The sequence below is a fragment of the Phyllostomus discolor genome, chromosome 4 (genome assembly GCF_004126475.2).
Source record: "Phyllostomus discolor isolate MPI-MPIP mPhyDis1 chromosome 4, mPhyDis1.pri.v3, whole genome shotgun sequence".
In the NCBI taxonomy this organism is placed as follows: Eukaryota; Metazoa; Chordata; class Mammalia; order Chiroptera; family Phyllostomidae; genus Phyllostomus; species Phyllostomus discolor.
Window position 1 is genome coordinate 101,972,199 of NC_040906.2, and position 22,134 is coordinate 101,994,332.

At 54.5% G+C, this 22,134-nt stretch overlaps 3 protein-coding genes across 5 annotated transcripts in view; 2 read left to right on the forward strand and 1 right to left on the reverse strand.

The window, feature by feature from the left end:
• MYO7B (myosin VIIB) overlaps positions 1–4,099 on the forward strand; it is a 101,111-nt gene extending 97,012 nt beyond the window's left edge. For all 3 annotated transcript variants that reach the window (XM_036023705.1, XM_036023708.1, XM_036023707.1), the window contains 8 exons: positions 533–646; positions 887–974; positions 1,559–1,665; positions 2,221–2,406; positions 2,724–2,840; positions 3,053–3,136; positions 3,306–3,425; positions 3,771–4,099. In XM_036023705.1, the coding sequence (XP_035879598.1) occupies positions 533–646; positions 887–974; positions 1,559–1,665; positions 2,221–2,406; positions 2,724–2,840; positions 3,053–3,136; positions 3,306–3,425; positions 3,771–3,872 (918 nt within the window). In that variant the 3' untranslated portion in view covers positions 3,873–4,099. The remainder of the gene's footprint in view (positions 1–532; positions 647–886; positions 975–1,558; positions 1,666–2,220; positions 2,407–2,723; positions 2,841–3,052; positions 3,137–3,305; positions 3,426–3,770) is intronic.
• A 614-nt stretch (positions 4,100–4,713) lies between these two features.
• Positions 4,714–21,662, reverse strand: LIMS2 (LIM zinc finger domain containing 2). The gene is given in 11 exon segments (XM_036022577.1): positions 4,714–5,776; positions 6,428–6,503; positions 6,678–6,726; positions 6,907–6,991; positions 7,418–7,509; positions 8,309–8,459; positions 9,083–9,235; positions 18,801–18,870; positions 18,873–18,920; positions 19,172–19,238; positions 21,482–21,662. Coding segments are annotated over 11 exon segments (1,365 nt in total). The 5' UTR covers positions 21,638–21,662; the 3' UTR covers positions 4,714–5,358.
• GPR17 (G protein-coupled receptor 17) lies at positions 14,227–16,042 on the forward strand. The gene has a single exon (XM_028510820.2). It carries the CDS (start codon positions 14,507–14,509, stop codon positions 15,620–15,622), a length of 1,116 nt encoding a protein of 371 aa, XP_028366621.2. The 5' UTR covers positions 14,227–14,506; the 3' UTR covers positions 15,623–16,042.
• Positions 21,663–22,134: the final 472 nt, after the last annotated feature.

The following is a 22,134-nucleotide window of genomic DNA, read 5'->3' on the forward strand; positions in this document are numbered from 1 at the left end:
GGCAGAGAAGACCAGAAGAGTGGGCAGAGCAAGTCTAAGTCCCAGGGCATGGGACCTCTTGGGCTTCTGACCAGAGCACAGGGAGCAGGTGCTGCCATTGGGTGTGCTTGTGGAAAGAGCTCATGTTGGGAGCTGGGAACCATAGATGGGGCAGATGGGAGGCAGAAAACTATCCAGTCCCAGCTGTGATAAAGAGGCCCTCAGCCAAGTGGCAGCAGTAAAGCGAGGTGCAGAGGAGGCCGAGGAGCAGAGGAGGTCGAGGAGCAATGAGCCTTTACAGTCTAAATGCTGATGAAGTCCCCAGATGGAAAGTCACCAGTGTGGCTGGAGAGTGCTCAGCACCTCAGACCCCCAAGACAGTAAACTGTGTAACTACACAACATAACATCTGGCCAGTTTTCTAGAAGGAAGTCTTGCCCTTCTCAGGCCAGGTATGTCCAGCCAAACTTAGGAAGGTGCAGCAGTGTCAGAGCTCGAGGGCTCGTCCGAGCTGAACTTGTTCTGAAATGGTTCTGTGCCACCCTCTGCCCAGATGCTGGAAGTGGGCGCCCACAGCCGGGTGCGGGACGTGTGTGAAAGCATCTCCGCCAGACTGCAGCTGGCCTCCTGGGAAGGCTGTAGCCTCTTTATCAAGATTGCAGACAAGGTACAGCTGGCAGGCAGGTCAGATGCCAGAGAAGCAAGTGGGCAGGGTGTGTGGAAATCCCTACTGGGCTGAGGGGCTGAAAGGACAAAGGTGAGTGGGCTCGTGAAGTCCACAGGTCCCTGAGTGAGCAAGGCCCAGTGTGTCACCTAGCTTCCCAGGCCCTGGTGTCCCCAGGAATGCACTCCCAGGAAGCCCTTCCACCTGTGCACCCTCCTTTGCCTCTTTCCCTACCCAATCCAGGTCATCAGCCAAAAAGAGGGAGACTTCTTCTTCGACTCCTTGTGGCAATTGTCTGACTGGGTGAAGAAGAGCAAGCCTCAGAAAGAAGGTGGGGAGTGTCTGTGGGACAGGGTTGGGATTCATCTGTGATGGAAGGGCAGGGGTGGGGACTGTCTGACTCCTTGGGCCAGATCACAAGACTCCCCTAGCATTTCCTGCATGGCCCTTGCCCATTCATTCATTCCACCTTATACCGCCCCTCCCCCCACCATGTCATGAGAATGGCCAGGCCTGGGATCAGCTGTGGGGGCCCTGCCCTGGAGCTCTCCCAGTTCAGACAGGGACAAGACATGAGGGAAGGTGTAGAACAGATGAAGGATGCACAGGGATGTAGGGGTGGACAGGGGCCTGACAGGGAGGTCCAGGGACATTCCTGGAGAAGGTGGTTTCTATACTAGTCTTGAAGGATGAGGAAGAATTGGGGCCAGTGAGGAAGAAAGGTGGGCAGGGGAGGCAGCAGGCACAAACACAGCAGCGTTATGAATGTGTCAGGAGGACGTGCTTTGGGCAGGGTGCAGCAGGGCCCTGGCCAGGGGACGTGGGGCATGGCCATAGAGCCTGGCAGGCTGGAGGTGGTCCTGGTGAAAGCTGGGCCCCAGACCAGGCTGGGTGCTTACTGATGTCCCCGCCCAGGGGCCCCTGTGATGCTCCCCTACCAGGTGTACTTCATGCGAAAACTGTGGCTCAATGTGGCCCCAGGAAAGGACGTGCATGCCGACACCATACTCCATTACCATCAGGTACCCAGAAAGACTCCCTCCAGTGGGGGTTTGGGTCCACCCTCCCTCCCACACCTACTCTGAGATGTGGAGGCAGAAGGCCCATGAGGGCTTCGTTGTCCCAGGGGCCCCAAAGTCTACTGGGTTGTGGGGAAAGGTCCAGGAACAACCAGAAGGCTCACCCCATGTGGTTACCAGACCTACCCCCTGAAGTTTCTGGAGCCAGGAGCAGAGGGAGGGTAGCATTTGGCAACAGTGACTGGCAACAGCACCTGCAGCCTGACTGCCAGGGAGGGGTGGGGAAAGGGGACCTCCCACCACCCCACAGTCAGAGGAGCACTAGCCTTTGTCCTGAAGGGTCAACTATACGGGGGTCGAGTGGGCCACTGTGTTCACAGCAAGATGTTAAGGGTCTCGGCCCTAACTCATGAAAGTCATTGCCACTGCAGGAGACCCTATCCTAAGGGCCTTAGCTTCTTGCTGACTCTGTCTTCTAGGTGGGAGTGGGCTAACACCCCTGCCACCTGCCACATGAGTTGGGGGATAGCAGCCTAACACTGTGTATCCATCACCCAGGAGCTGCCCAAGTACCTGCGTGGGTTCCACAAGTGTTCCCGGGAGGATGCCATCCAGCTGGCAGGCCTCATCTACAAGGCCCAGTTTGACAACGACCAGTCCCAGCTAGCTAACATCCCCAAGATCCTGAAGGAACTTGTGCCGGAAAATCTTATGCGCCTAATGTCCTTGGAGGAATGGAAAAAGGTCCTTCATGGGAGCTGGGGAGGGACCTTCAGGTTACTGCCCCTCCCAGGGACCCTGCCTTGGCAGGATGAGTGGGTTTCTGGGTATGGAGGATGGTCTGAGCCTAAGTATATCACACCTTCCCCACATTGACCATAGTGCCTCTCAGACACATTCTGGGCGGAAAACACACCTGGCTCTCAGTGCACCGCCCCCCCCACCGCCCCCGAGCTAATCTCAGGTATACAGGCTCTGGACTAAGGCCCCTAGGCTCCATGTAAAGGGCCTGGAGAAGCGGTGGCCCCCACCAGGCCTTCACTAACCCTAATCTCCCACAGAGCATCCTTCTGGCCTATGACAAGCATAGGGACAAGGCAGCGGAGGAGGCCAAAGTGGCCTTCCTAAAGCGGATCTGCCGGTGGCCCACCTTTGGGTCGGCCTTCTTCGAGGTGAAGGTAGGCCTCACCCCATGCACACCTGTGCTTGCCTAAGAAGGCTCCACTCCAGCTCTGGCCCCAGCAGCCTGGGCTCCCCCAAACATACATCTTGGGGCGAGTCTCGTCACTGGGTTTGAGAGGGGCATGTGGGTACACGTGTATGTGCGTGTGCCTCGGGGAAGGCAACCTGGCCTGCCAGGATGGGCTGTGAGCACCACACTCCTCCCCAGCAAACCTCGGAACCCTCCTACCCGGACATCATCCTCATTGCCATCAACCGGCATGGAGTTCTGCTCATCCACCCCAAGACCAAGGTAGCAACAGGGCTCCATGGGACTGGGGAGGCTGCGAGGGTCCCAAGACCCCCCCACAGAGTTGGGGCTGTGGTCACCTGCCCTTCTGCCCCTCCCTCATGGCCCCAGGGGCTCAGGTACACCCCAGAGCAGCAGCTCAGACTCAGACCCTGAGCCACTCTGTCCCCAGGAGTTGCTCACCACCTACCCGTTCACCAAGATCTCCAGCTGGAGCAGCGGCAGCACGTACTTCCACATGGTGCTGGGGAGCCTGGGCCGAGGCAGCCGCCTGCTGTGTGAGACCTCTCTGGTGAGCCCCCTATCCCAGCTCAAACACACAGGACCCAGAAGCACTGTGACAGGCTTCCTCCACACTGATGCCCTGCTTCCAGGCCAGTTACTAACTAAGGAGGCAAGGTCACCTGTGGATGATGCCAGGCTGGGAGGGATAGGTGTCATCCAGAGGCATGGCGGCGAGACCTGGCAAGAGGGCCCTTTGGTTCTGGTCCTGTCTTCTTGCAGCAGGAGACCTATTTCCATTCTTACCTCCCTGCCCAGTGTGTCCCTGAGGCAAAAGTTGAGTACTGCTGGGCTCTGGTAAGGACCACCCCCAGCTGTACCCAGCAGCCCCCAACCTCACCCTTCCCTTGTTCAGGGCTACAAGATGGATGACCTGCTGACCTCATATGTGCAACAGCTCCTGAACACTGTGAACAAGCAGCGGGCTACCCGGGCCCCAGCCCTGGCTGACCCTTAGCGGCGGTGGTACACTTGCCCATGCAATCGACCTTCCCAATTTGGGGTCCTTTTGGCTTCTACTGGCAGCCTTTCACACTGCTCCCTCCCCAGAATACTCCAAAACCCTCATCACTCCAGGCAGAACCCCTCCCCTGCATGGGGCCAGAGGTGGTAGGCCTTCTGGCCCAGTTGGCAGATGGCTGGGACAACCACCCAAGAATGTTCAATAAAAATTCTGGGAACAGGGAAGAATGTGTCAGTGAAAAGAAAGGATAAAGGTTCAGGTGAGCAGGAGGCCTGGGAGACACTGGCCAGCAAAGGGTTTCTTCCAGGAAAAGCATTGTGACTTCTCCAGAGACACACGGATGACAACTCCGCTCTCAGAGAATGACTTCATTGGTTTCTCCCTCCTTTGTTCTTCTCCCCCCTTCCCCCCTCCTTTCTTCCCATTTCTTGGACTAGGTGGAAAAGCCCCTCTCTCTGCACACCTCCCTCCTTCCCCTGCATGGCAACAAAATGGGACACATCATTGTTACCAGCCAGGTAGAGGCAGAGGCTGCTGGCTTCATGTAGGAGGCAGATCTGGATGCACAGCCTTAAAGGACTGGCTGCACCTCCTGCACTGGCAGCCCTGTCAGAGCCTGTTCCCCAGCATACTCTACCCCCCCCCCCCACCCCGGGTCACCCTTCATGGACTGCAGGTTTCTGGCTGGCCTTTTTCTTCAAGCCCTGAGGGAAGCCTGGCCCTGGAAACAGGGACTGGGTCCCACCTGCCCTGTCTGGTGTCTGTTGAAGTATGTTCAAGGGGGCCGCTGCCCGACCTCCTGACCCCATCGCCACAGACCATGCAAACAAAATGGTTGTGTACGCAAGCCTTTATTTATTGTGCAAGCGTGAGTCACACCAAGTCCTGTGCTGGCCATGGAGGAAGTATCCTCCCTGGAGGGTAGGAATGAGCCATCCACCTGGCTCCACCACCTTCTGGCCCCCAGCTTTACCCAGAAGCTTAATGTGTGCCTGGGGTGCAGGGATGGAGGGACTGCAGTGACCACAGAGGAGCTTGGGAAAGCCACAGTGACCCAAACCTGGGATGGAGTAGCCAAGGCCAGATTTTAGGAAGGAAGCCTCCTGAGTGAGGGAGGAGTAGGGTCCTTGTCCATCCTGTTGATTCATGGAGTGAGTTGGCAGGACGTGCTGGCCCAGTTCAGGCACAAGGATCCTACTTGGTTGAGTGGGTGGCTGAGGGATGGAAGAGTGGTTTCACCAGACTTCCTATTCCCTGTGGCCTTGGTCCTGGGGCAGGGCAGCTACCTGTCTGTGCAGGGCCACATAGGTACACATTGGGGCCAGTCTGGGCAGAGGCTGGCCAAGCCCCCACAAAAGAGTGTGAGCTGTCAGGTCCCCTGTAGGAATGGAACAGGTCTGCTAGGCAGGGCTAAGAGAAGTGGCCCCCATCGAAGGCCAGGTGACTCCAGGTCTCCATTTGCTCCTGTCCCTTGAGGATGTCAGGCTAAGGCTTGTAGACACGGGCCTGTCATAGGCTCAACACATCCAGGCCCCCACCTCTGCCTTGTGCCTAAAGAGAAGGAGGGAGAGGAGCCCATAGCAAGGGAGAGAAGAGTCCCAGGGAGAGGGCAAGAGAAGGGAGCAAAGGGAAGAGGAGGGAATGCTGACCAGAGAGAAGGGAAGATCCATGAAGGGAGATAAGATGAGCAATGGAGGTGGCAAGCAGAAGAGCTCAGCATGAGCAGGAAGACCAGCAAGAAGAGGAGAAGTGAGGGCAAGGGGGGGCCCATAGACTTGGGGTAGGCCTTGGGGGCAGCCAGCTCTGCCAGCTTCTTCAGCCACTTCTTCAGCTCCAGTGGGAAGTTCTTGTAGCATCTTTTCCACACGGGCTTCATGTCAAACTTCATAAACTTGTTCCTGGGAAGAAAGTGCAGCAGTCAGGAGAGCCCCATGCCCTATCAGCTCTGAGCCAGGTCTTCCTCAATCCACAGAGCCAGAGCCTGAGAAGTGGCTTGCCCTCTTCCCCTAGCCCACAGCCTCCCCACCAGCCTGCCCCAGCCAGTGGGCCAGACCCCATGGTGAGCTTTTCACCAAAGGTCCCAGTGGACAGGGAGATGGGCCTCCAGGCCTCCCTTCCCTCCTAAAGGCTTCTCCCAGGTTCTGACACTTCAGAACCCACCATGTTCCCTGTTGTCCTCAGAAACCTGCTCCACCTCACCTCACAGCACCTCTCTTGGCTTCCTGGATGAGCCAGCAGTCTGATTCTTTTGCCTTTGACTTTTCTGTTCCCTGGGCTGCAATGCCCTTCCCTCCCCAGAGCCTAATGTCCTTGTGAATGTGTGGTACTCCTCCTTTCACCATGCCCTGGGCGTCTCTGGACCTGCTTCCATGGGGCTGGAGCTGCCCCTTGCTTCCACTGCACCCCACAGGGCCTGACAACAGAATGACCGGGAAGGCCTGATGAAAGGCAGAGCCCACAGAAAGCCCACTCAGTTTGGAGCCCCTTGATATGCTCCACAGAGAAGGAAGATGCTGTGCAGGTCTCCCTGGGAAGCTGGCAAGACTTACTTCAGGGTGAGCTTATTGTTGCAGGTGCAGCAAGAGAAATAGTTCACACACCAGGCCTTGTTGAGGGCTGAAACCACTGTGAGGGCAGATGGGACTCTGGCTTAGCAGGCCTCTCCCACAGGCCTAGCTGTGTGAAGTGAGGGCCAGCTGGGTCCACAGCTGCAGGACCCACAGCCCAGAGGGTTGGGGGACAGGGGGTAGTGAAGGGGGATAGGGGAAGGAGGGGGGCACAAGGACAGAAGTGCCTTACAATCACCCTCGATCACATGGCGGCAGCTGTAGCAGACGTCCCCAGAGAGCTGTGGACCAAACAGATATCAAACATACAGGCAGCAGTGTCCCAGCCCCGGACCAGAGGTATGGCTTAGCCCCTGCCCTCCCCCTCTGCCCCTCTGCCCCTCTGCCCAAAGTCCTCAGCATCTATCTAGGCCTCCTGGCTCTCCCTCTAGGACACAGCCTCAGGCCTGAGGTGAGGGTACCCATGGCACATCAGAATCAACCCCTCGGAAGGATGCCAGGTTGAAGCATTGCTTCTCAGAATGCCCCTTTATTCCTGCTGCTGTCCTGAAGGGTATGGGCCAGGGCAGTCGCCCCTGTCTCCTGTACCAGAACAGCTGGACAGCCTTGCCAGACATAGCAGGAGGAAGGAGGCTGACGGCACACGTCAGCCCCATGAACCCAGGACTTTACACAGTTAGCTTGTTTAGTCCCCACAAGAGGCCTGGGCATAGGCAAATGAGGCCTGTGGCCACATTTCTCAAATGAGGACACTAAGGCAGGGAGGGCTGTCCAGGACACTGCACTGGGAGCATCAGCACCACAACAGATTCCTAGGTGGGCTGCCCGCATAATCTCTTGCTCTGATCTCGTTTTTCACACAGCAGCCTACCCAGCATACCTCCCTGCAGGCTCTCCAAAATCCCTCAGCCCCCGACAAGGGCAGGCAACCTCCTTTCCAAATCTGCACCCTTGCAGGCCCTGCCAGCCCACCCTCTACTCCGGGTCTCACAGTAGGCCAGGCCCTTCTTCTCATAGTGCCTACGTCCTAGGAATGGCTTCTCACACTTGGCACGCACAAAGTGCTAAGCAGAGAAGGGGCAATGCAGGGAAGTTCAGGGCTAGAGCAGTGACCCCGACACCCAGTGAGTGATCCTGCACATCACTGTCCTATCTGGGCCTGTTTGCATCACCAGCAGCCTTGACCCAAGTTGTCAGGTACTAATGAAGTGCCTGGAGTGTGCTGGGCCCTCACAGGTGCTCTATGCATGGTGCCTTCTGTGTGTCTGTCTTCTGGGGGCACTCCCCTACAAGCCCCAGAGTCACTGAGCAGCATCTTCCTATTCAGCAAGGATTCAGCCACTCACAGAGGGCTAGGAACCAGGCCAGCAACAGGAACTTCCCAAAGGTACTACCCAAGGCAGATCTTGTGGGACACAGAGCCAGCCAGGGTATTGAGGAGCGAAAGCCTCCTTTCCAAGTAATGTCCATAATACTATTAGAGCCCACAGTTCAGGGGAGTGTTCCATGTAACTCAGGCCACCTGAAGCACTCACCAACAGGTATACCCAGATTCTGTGTGTACATGGGACTACAGACACAGCCAGTACTGTCAACCACAATCCTACAATCCTACAGCTTTCTCATAACTTTGGAATCCTCTAGCAAGCCAGCAGGGGAGGAAGGAAAGTGGTCTCCTGGTTCACACAGATGAGCTGGTGCTAGGTCAGGGGTGAGGAGGGAAAGCACCCAAGAGAAAGGTGCCTCCTGGGAGCCAGCCACCCAACCTTGGGGTGGGAGTCTGGAGGGGCTGCCCAGCCAGATTCCCACTGTGGCCGAGAGCCAGGGGCACCCTTACCTCCTGTCTGGGCCAACCTCACTTACCTCCACATGCCACTGCTTGCCCAGTGCATTGACCACACGACCCTCAATGGGCCGACGGCAGGCACCACAGATGGGGACACCCCTCTTGTCATGGCATGGCAGGCAGTAGAGTCTCCCCTTCAGCTCTCAGGCTTCAGCAGTCAGCTCCTTCCTAAAAGACAATACAGAGCCCCCAGATGATATCACTGTGATTCTTTAGGACCCACACTGGCAGGGGCTCTGAGCAGCCCTTACAGCCTCAGGGAGCAGCTTCCTGAGAGGCCCTGCTCTGTCCCAGCAGAGCGCCTGGGCAAATGGCTCTTTGATCTCTTTGGGGCTTTCTGCTGCCTCAGGCACCAGGGCACCAAATTCCAGCATAGTACTTGCAGAAGGCAGCCCAGGAAAGCACTGTCAAGTCCTCTGAGAAGCTTATCTGTTCTCTAGGCCCCACCGCACCAGACTGGGGCCTGGGACAGCCATGAAGGGATGGCTCTGCAGCCTCTCTTCTCTCTCCATCACTCTCCAACACCAGCAGCAACCCCTACTGCTCATTCTTGTTCTCCATGCCTTTGATTACTTCCTGTCAGCTTCTTCCAGTGGCCCTGCCCTCGCTCACCCCTGAGTCACAAATCTGGATCGTGCACACCTTCCCAGAACAGAGCTCTGGAGAAAGGGGTTTCCCACAGCGGTGCCTTTCAGGCCCATCCACTTCCTCCCAGCACCCCACCCTCCTGCCCCATCACTGCCCTGGGAGGGACTCCCACCCTACTCTCCACCAGTTCCTATTACAAGTACCTGCAATGGGTGCAGCTGTAGTGGTCCAGGTGGTACCAGTTATTCCTGAACATGAGGGGCTGCTCCTTAATGACCAGGTAGCACTGCTGACAGATGTACTTGGGTCCCAGGCCCTTGGCCTTCTCAAGATTGTGGCAAGGCCAACACAGGTGCCTGCAAGAGGCAGGTGGGTATTGAGGCAGAGTGCCCACTCCTCCCCTTCCTCTCAGACAGCCTGGGCCACCTCCGAGAAGGGATCCCTGACCCACCCTGCTTTTAATGAATATCTGTGAGCCTCATGAGACTCAGCCAGGGTCCCCAGAGCAAGCTAGCCAGTTCTGAAACCCCTCAGACACATTCTCCAAAAGGAGCCTCTGCATAAGGAGGAAGACTATGAGAACATACTCTAGAATGGTGGTATTTGCTGTTTTAGGATGGTACAGCAAACATGATCATTTTCTTCTTCCCATTTCTTCTGAGCCCAGGACATTGTGTGGAATAGAATAGACATTTCACTGACTCTTGCCCCAAAAATTAGTTTTTATTTTTCAAATGTCTTTTAACACACATGGGTAGTCATATAGTAACAGTCAGACTTACAACCCTGCCATGTCCAACAGAGTGGCCAAGGAAGACCAGGTTTGGTGGCCCACACAAGCCTTCCTTTGGGCTCTGCCAGACAAAGAGGGACCAAACACTTACCGGCTCTTTCTGGCTCCAAAGACAAGCATGGCTGTGTCAGATGGAGGCATCCAAACCCAGGAAATAGCATTACAGAGTCTTGTTTGTGTAGACCTCAGAGTAATTTCTGATGCTACTCCCTGCACTGAGCAACAGCTGTGGTCTCTACTGAGAGAAATCAACATGGTTTCTGTTTTTGTGAGCCTCAAAGATTAAAGGAATTTAGATTCCAGGTCCCCAGGCAACAATGTGCAAAGACCCCTGTGCATCACTCCCATTTCCACCTATTCCTGACCTGCAAGTGGCCCTGTGCAGCCAGGCCCCATCCCCCAACCCTGTTGCCAGATTCCCAATCCACAAGGAGCCTCTCCAACACTCACCTGATCCCAGGGTTGGCCCCCTTACAGGCAGTTCAAGGAGTCCACTGAAGATTACTCTCAGGTCAGAAGCAGTAAGCAGATCCTGGATGGCAGGGCAGCCAACTCAGTGTCCAGCCCTTGACCACAGGGCCTGCGCCTCATTTGGGTCTGGACTCCATGCTATATAACACTGCTCTCTGCTTGCCCTGACTGTGTCTTATCTCCTCAGTGAATGTGAATAGCAAGGTGCCCAAGTGAGTGTCTAGCAGCCACCTGCTAAGCTACTCACCACACAGGGCAGCAGCTCAGGATCAGTCTGTTAACACGTGAATCGTGAGTAAATGAAGGTTGTGAAACAGAGGAAGGAAGGGTTGGTGGGCATCATTTCCCTGTGACAGTATGGCCAGCCTGAGACTGAGAGCTGGTCTTCTGGCCTGGGACCCTGACTCTCTACCTGTCTAAGGGCCACAGGTGTGGCCTGTGACTATACCCTCTGGCTCTGTGACTAAGGATTTGCCCCTTTCAGTCCCCAGATCCTTGAATCCCAGTGAGATTTCCCCACCCAACTTTTACCCAGACACCCTGTACCCCAGACCCCCTGGCACAGCAGGCCACACCATGTCTATTGCTTGCTTGTGTGTCTGTCACAGACACAGCATTTACAGGTGACTGTTTTTATCATAAGAATAACATTCAACTCATATGGAATAATTTTTGTTTCAAAGCTATAGAAATTAGCACAACTACCCAAAATTCTGTTGAAATGGTCAATGACCTCAAAGTCTCTGTCAGCAATCACCCCAACACATAAGTGCCCTGTTCAGGGCAGACAGTGTGAGTCACTCAGCCACCCGCAAAGAATGGCAGGGAGGGGATGAGCCTGGGCACACCCCACTGGTTCCCAGTCAGGGCAGAATCAAGAAGCCCAGCTCTCTTGAAGGAACCACAAATGGATAGTGTATTTTTGACATACATGGTCCCCACACCAGATCTAAAGGCAAGCTGAAGAATTTTTTCCGGGTTCAAATTCTGGCTCTGCCATTTCTAGTGATTTATAACTGGCACATATGTCACCTCTCTGAGGCTCAGTTTCTGCTCTGTAAAGGGACAGTAACACAACTGCACACAACTGGGTGACAAACAAATCTGAGGTAGTACATGTGGCAGTTAGTTACTTCTCAATGAGAGCAACATACATATTTTACATTTTAACTAAGTATTTAAGTCTTTTGAAATTAAAATTTGTGACTTTGTTCCCTTTGTTACTGGAGATATTCTTTTTGAAAAGACAGAGAAACAACCTTTGCTGAAGCAGTCTCAGGAGCAGCAACTGCTAACATCCAAACACCCCAGCCTCAAACACCCCCAAAATGAGTCTTGGGGGCCAGTGGGCAGCAGTGGCCCCTTCATAGGCCTCCCATGCCGAGGAGGGGCCCACACCGCTGAGGGCCAGGCCTCCAGACTGAGTGGTCCCAACAGGCACAGACAGCGCCCCATTATACACAGCCTGCAGCTGTGCCCTGTTTAAGATAAAGGCCATGGTTTGTTCCACACACCCAAATGGAGCCTAATTATACAGGGCAGGACACAGGGACCTTACATCAAGAGTCCTGAAAAGGTCTCCTCTCATTCAACCAGACAAGATTCCTCAGCCTCTCACCCTCCCCATTCACAAGACCCCTCCACTGTCTCCCATGCAGGCTTGGGAGCCTGAGCCCATTGCCATGGCAGCCAGCCCCTCCAAGTAACTCCCAATTGTAGGAAATTGTCCCCTTCTGAAATGTCTTGTTGTGTCTGTCAGCCCCAGCCAGTCCCCCCACCCGGCCCGCATCAACTCTGAAGCTTCAAAGACATACACTCAGCCTCTTTGATGCTCAGTGGCCAAGTTGGGGGTGAGAGGACTCCCAGCCTGGGACACACTGGAATATTCACAGCACAGGGGCAGCCAAGGCAGCCATAGGAGTGCCCACCACACAAGGGACCCCTTGGGAATGAAGCGTTCTTTCAGAGCCGGAGGGGCTGCTGCCTCCCCTCCCATCCTTAAATAGCCGGCCTTCCACCGCAGCCACACGGGGACCACGCCACACCTCAGTCTTCTTGCCCCTTCACCTGCACCCAGCTGCAAGAGGTAAGGGCCAGTGTCGGGTGGGGGAGGGGAGGGTGTTCAGGGGCTAAGCAGAGGGAACTTTAAGCAGGGCAGGGGTGGGTTGTGCCTGTCCCTGAGATATTCTCTGAGGTCATGGTAGAACCTATGTCTGGAAGACACCCCAATCTGAATCACAGCAGTCCCATAAGGCAGTGTCCTCATCTAACCTGCTGGGCTTACAGACAGTGCCTTGCCTCAGACCCGCAATACAATGAGCTGGCACCCAGGCTCCTCACCACTAGGTTGTGGAGCACAGGCAAAGTCAGATGAGGAGCCAAGAGGGAGACGTGCCAGGCTGCCTTCCTACCACAGGACTGCCACTGAAGTCTCCTACTATGGCCACATATGCCCTCCATTGCTCCCCTTACCCACAGCCATGCCAACCCCGGCTGGCACTGTCCAGGCTGCACTTCACGCACCCTCAGCCTCCCTTCCCTAAGCAGAGGAACCCAGCACAGAGGGGTGCATGCAGGCCAGGCTCATGTTTCTATGGCCTGCACAGAGAATGAAACGGGTCCATTTCAGACACTGCCAAAATCAGTGTGAAAACTCCTAAAATGGGTAAGGGATAGAGAAACCTCAACAAACCAAAAACAAACATGAAAGCATTTTGAAATCAAGCATTTTTAAAGCATTTTGAGACCGTGCATGCATGCAGCCTTCAGCAGGGGTATGAGGTCAAGGGTATTGGGTAGAAAGCAGAAAGCCAGGTGCTGGCAGGCCCACCTAAGGCCACAATAGACTATGTGACTATGTGACTCCACTGCTGGAATGCTTCTTTTCTCCTGTGAACAGCCCTTCCTCCACCCTTCATCAGTCCCATCACAGAGGCCAGAAGCCCCCAAAGCTGCACTGCAGGTGAGAGTTCACCAGGCTGAAGCCTTTAAGTGACCCCAGGGCAGGAGCAACAGGGCAGGAGCAGCCCCAGGCCAGGAGCAGCAGGGCAGGAGCAGCCCCAGGGCAGGAGCAGCAGGGCAGAAGAAGCAGGGCTGGTGGCCTCCCTGATCCCTGCTTAGAGGGTTGCCTGCATCCTTCCCTCTCCTAACCACACCTCCCACTCCCAGGCCTGGTGAAGGAGTCCTGCGCTCTTCTTTTCTGGATCTCTTGAGTAGACCAAAAATCTAAACAGGAGTATGTTACCCTATCTGTTGGGGAAGACATCCACCAGAACCAGGGTTCACCCGATGTAAAATGGTTGTTGCCAAGGACAGCAGGGCTCTAGCTGGCCCCTCTGGTGTGGCTAAAGCAGGCAAATGAAGCCAGGCAGATGGGTGTCCTCCAGGCCCTGGCCCTTCTGGGGTGCAGATCTAGAAAGCCCTGGCCAGCCTTCTCCTTTGGGTGAAATGGCTTTATCTCTCGTAGGAAAGAATCTGTTCCAGGTTGCTAAATTACTCCGAGTAATAAAACAAATCCTGCTGGCCTGAGGCCTGAGTGCAAGGCTTTCTCTACCCATTAGGGCATCCAAAACAGAGTTATGGGGCTGAGCCGAGAAAGCTCGAGAGACCTTGGGATCTGCACCTGTATGGCCTTTGGCTGCCAGCAGACAGAGCAGGCCTCTGACCTGGGACACAGCCCACATCTGCATTTCTAGTGAGGCCTCCTCTGTGGCAGGTGCTGGGGAGCTGTGGTCAGAGCTGGCAGAGGGGAAGGTAAAGCAGCTACACTGGTCAAGGCCACTGTGGGAAGTGCCTTGATGCCCAGACAAGCAGGTGAGTCAGGGAGGGTCCTGGGACTTGGGGTGAACAGAATTCACCTGGCAAGGCCAATACTACAGAGGAGCTGGCAGGGGCCCACATGCTAGTCTCTTGGGACCAAGTAACCCATCCCCTTGCCCATTAAGGGTGGGGCTCAGGTATCCCACGTGCCACCCTGCCACTCAGCACTGCTAAGGGCCAGGACAGAAAATATGGGACCCCTCCCTCCACTCTCCCACTCCCAAAGCCTCAGACAGACAGGGTTCACTCTCTACTTTCCTCGTGGTGTTGACTCTGTTGCCCGGGGTCTGAGACAATGAACTCTGGGATATTGGTCAGGCAAAGGCTTTGGAAAACTCAACAGAGCACAGCCTCCCAGAGAAGTTAGCCCAGCAACATCCTGGCAAGCTCCAAGCCCTGGGTCTATTTGTGGGGTTTGGTGAAGTTCAGAAAGCCTGTGACACAGAATGACTCAGGAGAGGCTCCCATTGCCCCCCAGGAAATGCCGAGCATGAGACAGCATGGCTCTCGTGGTTAGGGACTGGCAGGTTCTGGAGGCATCCCAATGTCCTTTTGGGGGCTCCCATGGAGGGTAGTGCTCGACTGGGATCTGTCCACTTCCCTTCCAGGCTCATCCCTAGGCTCTGCCTCCAGTCGAAGCATGAATGGCCTTGAAGCAGCCTCTCCAAGTCTGATGGCCAACTCTTCCCTGGGCACTGCAGACCAGTGTGTCCAGGAGACGTGGCTGCAGAATGTCTTCTTTGCTTCTTTCTACCTCCTGAGTTTTCTCCTGGCTTTTGTCGGCAATGCCCTGGCCCTGTGGCTTTTCATCCAGGACCGCAGATCAGGCACCCCTGCCAACGTATTCCTGATGCACCTGGCTATGGCAGACCTGTCCTGTGTGCTGGTCCTGCCCATGCGCTTTGTCTACCACTTCTCGGGGAACCACTGGCCATTTGGGGAAATCCCATGCCGCCTTACCGGCTTCCTCTTCTACCTCAACATGTATGCCAGCATCTACTTCCTCACCTGCATCAGTGCTGACCGCTTCCTGGCCATTGTCCACCCTGTCAAGTCCCTCAAACTCCGTCGGCCTCTCTATGCACACCTGGCCTGTGCCTTCCTCTGGGTGGTGGTGGCCATGGCCATGGCCCCACTGTTGGTGAGCCCACAAACCGTGGAGACCAACCACACAGTCATCTGCCTGCAGCTTTACCGGGAAAAGGCCTCACACCATGCGCTCATGTCCTTAGCTGTGGCTTTCACATTCCCATTTGTCACCACTGTTACCTGCTACCTGCTGATCATCCGTAGCCTGCAGCAGGGTCCCCGTGTAGAGAAGCGCCTTAGGAACAAGGCAGTCCGCATGATTGCCATGGTGCTGACCATCTTCTTGGTCTGCTTCGTGCCTTACCACGTCCATCGCTTTGTCTACGTGCTGCACTTCCACAGCAGTGGTGCCTCATGCACTGCCCAGCATGCCCTGGCCCTGGGGAACCGGATCACTTCCTGCCTCACCAGCCTCAATGGGGTACTCGATCCCATCATATACTTTTTTGTGGCTGAGAAGTTTCGAAACACCCTGTGCAACCTGCTCAGTGGCAAAAGGCTCTCAGGCCCACCTCCCAGCTTTGAAGGGAAAACCAATGAGAGCTCCCTGAGCGCCAGGTCAGAGCTGTGAGTTCCAGCCACCACCTGACCCTTCTGCAGACTGTCTCAGGACAACTCCCTTAGGGTTTTGAGGCTTCTCCCAGACTCACAAAGAGTGCCCCTTTCTCCCCAGCCATACTCTGAGAAGAGACTGAAATCTCAGTGAATTACTGCCACTCCTTCCAAGGTCAGAATTCATTACCCAGCATCCAGCTCTGTCTGATCTGATACGCAAATCCCTAAAGAGGGAGAACTGTCTGAATCAGCTGCACCCTTTGCAGGCTGTGTTGGCCCAGCTTGCTTATAGCTATTAGGTAATCAGTGACTTTGCCCTGTAGTAACAGGGGCAAGGAGGCCAGAGGAATAACTCCTGAGCGATGAGTGTTTTTATTTCCTGACTGCTGCTCAGCCTCTTTTCCACTAGGGAAACATGCAGCAACAGAATTCTGAGGAAAGAACCCGGAAGGTGGCTGCAATTGTCCCATGAGAAGAGGAGATGCAGGAATCCTGTGAGGGGTAGGAGGCATGTCCAAATATTTCCTGTGACGTGCAAGGTGCTTTGAGTTCGCTTTGTGGCACTTTTGCCAGATGACCTCTGAGTTTAGGGGTCACAGATGATGAATTATAGCTGAACACTGTAAGTACATTTCAGGCTGGTCACCAGGTGACATCCAGCAACCATGGTCCAGGGGGCACATCACTTCTTGATCCCTGCTGCTGTAAACCCACGTTGAGACCTGCCAGTGGCCTGACAATCCGCAGAGCTTCTCAGCAGGTGCTCAGTCCTGGTCACGCATACAGCATGAGTGGACAACCAGGCTCTGTCCCTGCCTGAGAACACCTTGAGCGGGGAACTGGGCCCTGGTGTGTGAATCTGCCTCCCAGTAACCCAGACCGAGAAGGGGTGTCCTTCACCCTACTCCCTCCCAAGAGACCTCTACCAGCCTGGACTGGCCAAGCTGTGAGCTATTTCATTTCACAGCATGGTATGTATTGCCTTAACAGGTCCTTTTTTTGTATGTACTTGATTATAGTGATCATAAACATAACTGTAGCCCTGGCTAGTGTGGCTCAGTGGATTGAGCATGGGGCTGTGAACCAAAGGGTCGCTGGTTCGATTCCCAGTCAGGGCACATACCTGGGTCCAGGTCCCAGCACAGGGTGCAAGAGAGGCAACCGCACATTGATGTTTCTCTCTCTGTCTCTTTCTCCTTCTTTCCCCTCTCTCTGAAGATAAATAAGTAAAATCTTTTTTAAAAAGCATAACTGTACTTTAGATTCTGAAGGTTATTGTGATTGGTTAACAATACACTTCCCCAAACTTCTCCCTTCAATCCAACAATGGCAAAGCAGAGGCTAAGAGAGGAGAAACAGGCAACACATGCTCTTGACTGTGGCTCTTACACCCCACAGTACGCCTACCCCACACAGACCCCAGGGTTCTGCACTGTGGTCTTCAGAGGGCCAGCCCAGGCTGGAGGGTCCAAGCAAGGGCCCTGCTCCCATTCATTACAGCAAAACTTTACTTTTGTACCTTGTCTTAAATTTCCTGAGCATTTTTAGCCTCTTCCAGATTTTCCCAACAAGGCAGTGAGGCTAGGGGCACAGTGTGAACTGTGGCTCAGGAAAGGGACAGGACTTGCACAGGCATACATACACCTGGCATTTAGACCTTCCCAGTGATCAAAACAGGAACCCCAAGGAGCTGCCTGCCCACCACAGCCTCTCAATTGAACTGAAGCTACCGCTGAGTACCTGGTAGAGTACCCTGCAGACACCAAGATGGACACAAGGCAGCATGGGGCAAGCAAGAGTCGGGGTTACTACAGCAGCGTAAGGAAGGAGTAAGGGGTGCTATGTCAGAGAATAGATGTGGTGACAAGTGCCTAGGTGGGAGAGTGGGAGAATCAGCAGACAGCTAGGGTGTTGATCACAAAGTAGGCACAGCTCTTCCCTGAGTCTTGATGGTCAGTGAAGGAGAAGCTCAGAGTCATTTAGGACCCACTGTGTTTGGGATGCCTGCTGGACAGACACCAGTGGAGATGTCATGAGGGCAGCTGAGTGTCCCACCAGAGAGGTCTGGGGTGGAGGTGTACATCTGAGTTATTCAACACATACACACTGTTTAGGGCTCTGGGAGGGTGGGTGGGCATGAGGGCTAAGTGCAAAGCCCAAAAGAACCCAACGTGGAGACATGGAGAAAGGTAAGCCAGAGGAGGAGACAGGCAAGAGAACACAGGGGCCTGGGCTCCCAGAGAGGAAGCATTTCAGCAAGAAAGAGGGTGACTATAGTGAAGGCCACTGAGAGGCTGGCAGTGACCTCTGGGTCTGGCAATGTGGAGGCCACAGGGACCCTGACTAGGCAGTGGGGAGCAGATGAGAGGAGCCAGCACGTGTGCTGGGGAGTTCTGCAGAGAATCGAGAATCATGTAGGAGGAACTCAGAGGGCATTTTGGCCCATGGAAGCTACCCAGCCTGATCCTTTAGAAAGGGAGAAAGAGAGCTACTGAAGCCTTGAGCCCTCTCAAAAGGGTGCAGGGTGAGCAGTGCTTTGGGAAATGCAGAGACACAAGCAGGCTATGGGCAGCACAGATGCTGGGCAGCAAGGGTGACCCAAGAGGTTGTCCCCTCAGGCAGGTAGGAGGGGATGTCATCAACCTGGGGCAGGAGTGGGGAGTGGAGACTGTGGTAAGAGGAGGGGAGAAGTGAAAGTAGCAACTCTTCCCAGAGGATGGAGCTTAAACACTGAGCATCAATGAGATCGATGGCCCTGAATTTAAGAATGAACCCCTGACTGAGCTTTCTCTCCAGATGCATTCAGCCATGCATGCAGGTGTGAAGCAGATGGCTAGTGTCAGCAGTGTGGGGTGCCCAGGAGGTAGTAACCTGATTCAAAGCTCATTAGACTGGAAGCACTGAGTCTAATGGCTCCTACTCTGGCCACCTTCCTCCTTGCTGTATGCAATCAGCCTGCTCCTGGGAACATCCCCAAGCCTGAGGTGGGCCCAGATTCTTTACCCCTCACTCTATCCAGCCTCAGTTCTCACCTGTAAACTGGGCCCTCCTACCCGCCTGGCAGGGACATGGTAGGCCAGGCAGCCATGCTGGCACAGGTCACAGTACCTGGAACAAGCCTGGTGCTCAGTGCACGGTGCCTGTGATGAGAGACCCTCTTTCCTGCCCATCTCACCTGGGCAGGCCCATCTCACCTGCCTGCATTCTTCACAAAGCCCAGGTCAGCCAGCTCCACATCACACAGCTCACAGCAGAAGCACCCAGGTGCCAGTTGCTGTTCATGGCCTTGATGACACAGCCAATGATGAATTTGCCTAAAAGAGAGAGGTCCCTGCTCACCAGGGCAGAGTGCGCACCCCTCCCCCTCCTCAGCCCTACCCCAAGCCCTGTCCACACTGGTGCTCCACCTGGTCCAGGGACTCCTCCCAGAGCTCGGGAAGATAATGTCTATAGGGGTCTGAAGGCCAGTGCTCAGAGAGACGTGGCATCCAGGGAAGAGCTATCCATGATCCTGCCCATCAATTTCCCAAGCCACGCAGAGGTATGTACTGTCTCCAGCCCTTACCACATGATCAGCAGCACAGAGCAAACAGCATTTGGAAGTCATGGTCACAGTACTTCTGGCCTTCAAACTGCAGATGGGGCCAGCAGAGAAAGGATAAGCCAACCAGCCATCATTCTCTGAGCTGCACCGGTGGGTCTTTGTCAGATCAGGACGTGCCCTTAGGCTAAACAAGCATCCACTTCATACAACTGTTACCTTGCAGGGAGTGGAGGAAGCACCCAACCCTTCCTCCAGAGAAGGCTTCCTAAAGGAAGTGATAAACAGTTGAAAGACAGCAGGCATAGGGTACTGAGAGGAGGGCATGGCAGAGGCAGGGAGCAGCAGGTATCAAACCTAGAGACAGAGGGAATGGCTGGCCTACTCGACAAAGGGCAGTGCACAGTGAGGGGCCTTACTAAAGTGGGAGCTCAGCAAAGCCAGTCCTGAAAAGCCATGCTGTTTGCTGAAGATATTGGCCCTGTCAGTCCGAGGAGCCTGCTGAGGGCTGTGGGTGGGAGCATAGGCTAGGGGGCTGGGGTCAGTTTGGAATTGTATGTGTCACTTTTCCCCATTCCCTGAGTCTTCTCTGTGTGAGAAGTCCATTTCCCCAGAGGCCACAAAAGATTCAGGAAAAGCAAACAGAAAGAGGACATGGGAAGGGTGTTCCCTGAGGGAGAGCCCCAAGTCCTGAGGTTAGCAGATGCCAGTGTGGACACCATCTGTCTGGGCAATGAGGGTCCTTGCACTGGCCCCAACAGTAGCTAAAGCCAGCCTCTGTTTTCTCATCTCTCCCTTACAATTTTACTTAGTCTTTCTGTTCTCTAAAATGAGCATCTTATTAGGCTGCAGCTGAGTATAGCCCTATCCAGTGACTTGTAGGGGCAGAAGGGGTACAAATTCATTCAGCAAGCAATATTTCCTGAGCATCTATTGTGTGTCAGGCTTTGTTCCAGGCACATGGCCACCATTTCCAGAGGTTTGCCCACCCCTCCCTCTGCCTGTACAGTTGGTCAGCATTTCCCAGGAGGCCCCATGAAGAATAGCTGCTCTTACTCTGCCATCCACCAGCCTTTGAAATCTATCCAGCATCTTCCACTGGTCACCACCCCACCACAACCAGCAGAAGTATGATGCTAACTGTTTAAGGACCAGCTATGGTTGGAGGGCAGGTACTGACCTGCAGTGTTTGCCAGTTTCTGTGGTGCACCTCTTCCCACCATGGCCGTGGCGTGGGCACAGAGCTGAGAACAGACATGCAGTGCTACGCCACCATGGCACAGCACGACCACCACACATGTGTGTAGAGCTAACTTCAAAGGTGCAGATGATAGTAAAATGTAACAAAATAATTAGGAAGCAGTGGGTTTTGAGTTTGTTATCTTTGTTTTTAATAAAACTTTATCTCATTGTACACTTCACATAATTTAATTTTTAATAATGCTGTGTCTCACAACTATCTTGCAAGATCATTGAGTGTGCCCACTGTAGGCACCTTCACTTTCACTTTGATTATTACAACAAGCCAGCTTCTGATCCAACCTGTACCCCTAGCTACTGTCCCTGCACTCCTTACAGTGTCTCCTCAGCACAGCAACCAGAAAGAGTGGTCCTTTTCCAAAGTCAGGCAGACAGACTCCTTTGCTCCATACCTGCAACGGTTCCTGCCCCTTCCATGGTAAAATCCTAAGATCCTACAAAAACCAAAATCTGCCTTCCTGTCCTCATCCCCACTGCTCCCTTTCCTTTGCTTCCCTCACACTGACCTCCCACTGCTCTTCACACACCTTGCACCCTCCGACCTCAGGCCCTTACCACTTGCTGTGTCCTGCTAAGTGCTCTTTGCGCAGCTGTGTACATGGCTTCCTGCCCTCCTTCAGGACTGCTCAAACATTATTTTTCCTGACCACCCACCTCCCTCCCTACTCAAAATACCTTACAACTACAGCACTTAGCACCATCTGATAGACATTAAGTTACTCAGTGTACTGTCTGATCCCAAGGAAGGGTAAATGCATAGGGCAGGGTGTTTGTATCCCAGGGCCTCCCAGGGTCTGTCCAGAGGACGTTGGAGGAAAGGTGACTCTCCTTCAGCACCCACAGCCACCAGGGAAGCACTGTTCACATCTCACAGGTGAGGAACGGACCCACAAGGTGTGACAAGGAGGTTTCTGTGCTGGGAGAAGCACAGCTTGACTCAAGGCCTGGCATGACTGCCCCATCTGTCACCCGTCAGGACCCCAGCCAGGCACAGTGCACAGCCCATACTTGGAGCTGGGTCAGGGTCTAGGGCTCTGAGAAGGCAGCTGACTGAGGTCCTGGGAGCATCCTCACCTCGTAAAAGAGCCCCTCAGGGAAGGGCCGGGAACACTGGGCACACACAAAGCAGTGCTCATGTTACAGCTTTCCATTGCTGCTGACAATCCTCTTGGCAGGAGTGAAGCATACCTGGCAGTGCTGGCATACTGCGTTGGCTAAAGCAACAGACATGTTGCTGAGGGGAGAATGAATGGGACAGTCAGGAATAGGGATGAGCAAAGACCATCAGGCCTGGAGGGTGCACTCAATAGGCATGCCCCCTCCTTCAAAAAATAAAGTTGTTTTGGCAAGGAAAATCTCTCTCCTCACCCAATGATGTTCCTAGCACTGTGGTGACTCAGAGACATGTGGTCAGGGCCAAGCTGCTAGCACTGGCTTGGGTCACCCTTCATGGCCACCCACACATAGTCATAGCTCTGTGGGCTGTGGAAATGCTCAGTAGCAGTGCACACCAGGGGTCACAGCATGCACTTGTGGAAGACAATTTTGCAAGGCTAAGGTGGCATCTCCATTTCACAGGTGGAAAAAGTTAGTGACTTTCCCAAGAGCCACAGTGGTGGAAGCAGAGCTCCCTGCCTCTGAAACCCATCTTTCTGTCACACCCTGCCATCTCAGTGCAGTTCCTGGAGGGTCAGACACAGGCGGGCAACAGCCAGGCACACACTGGC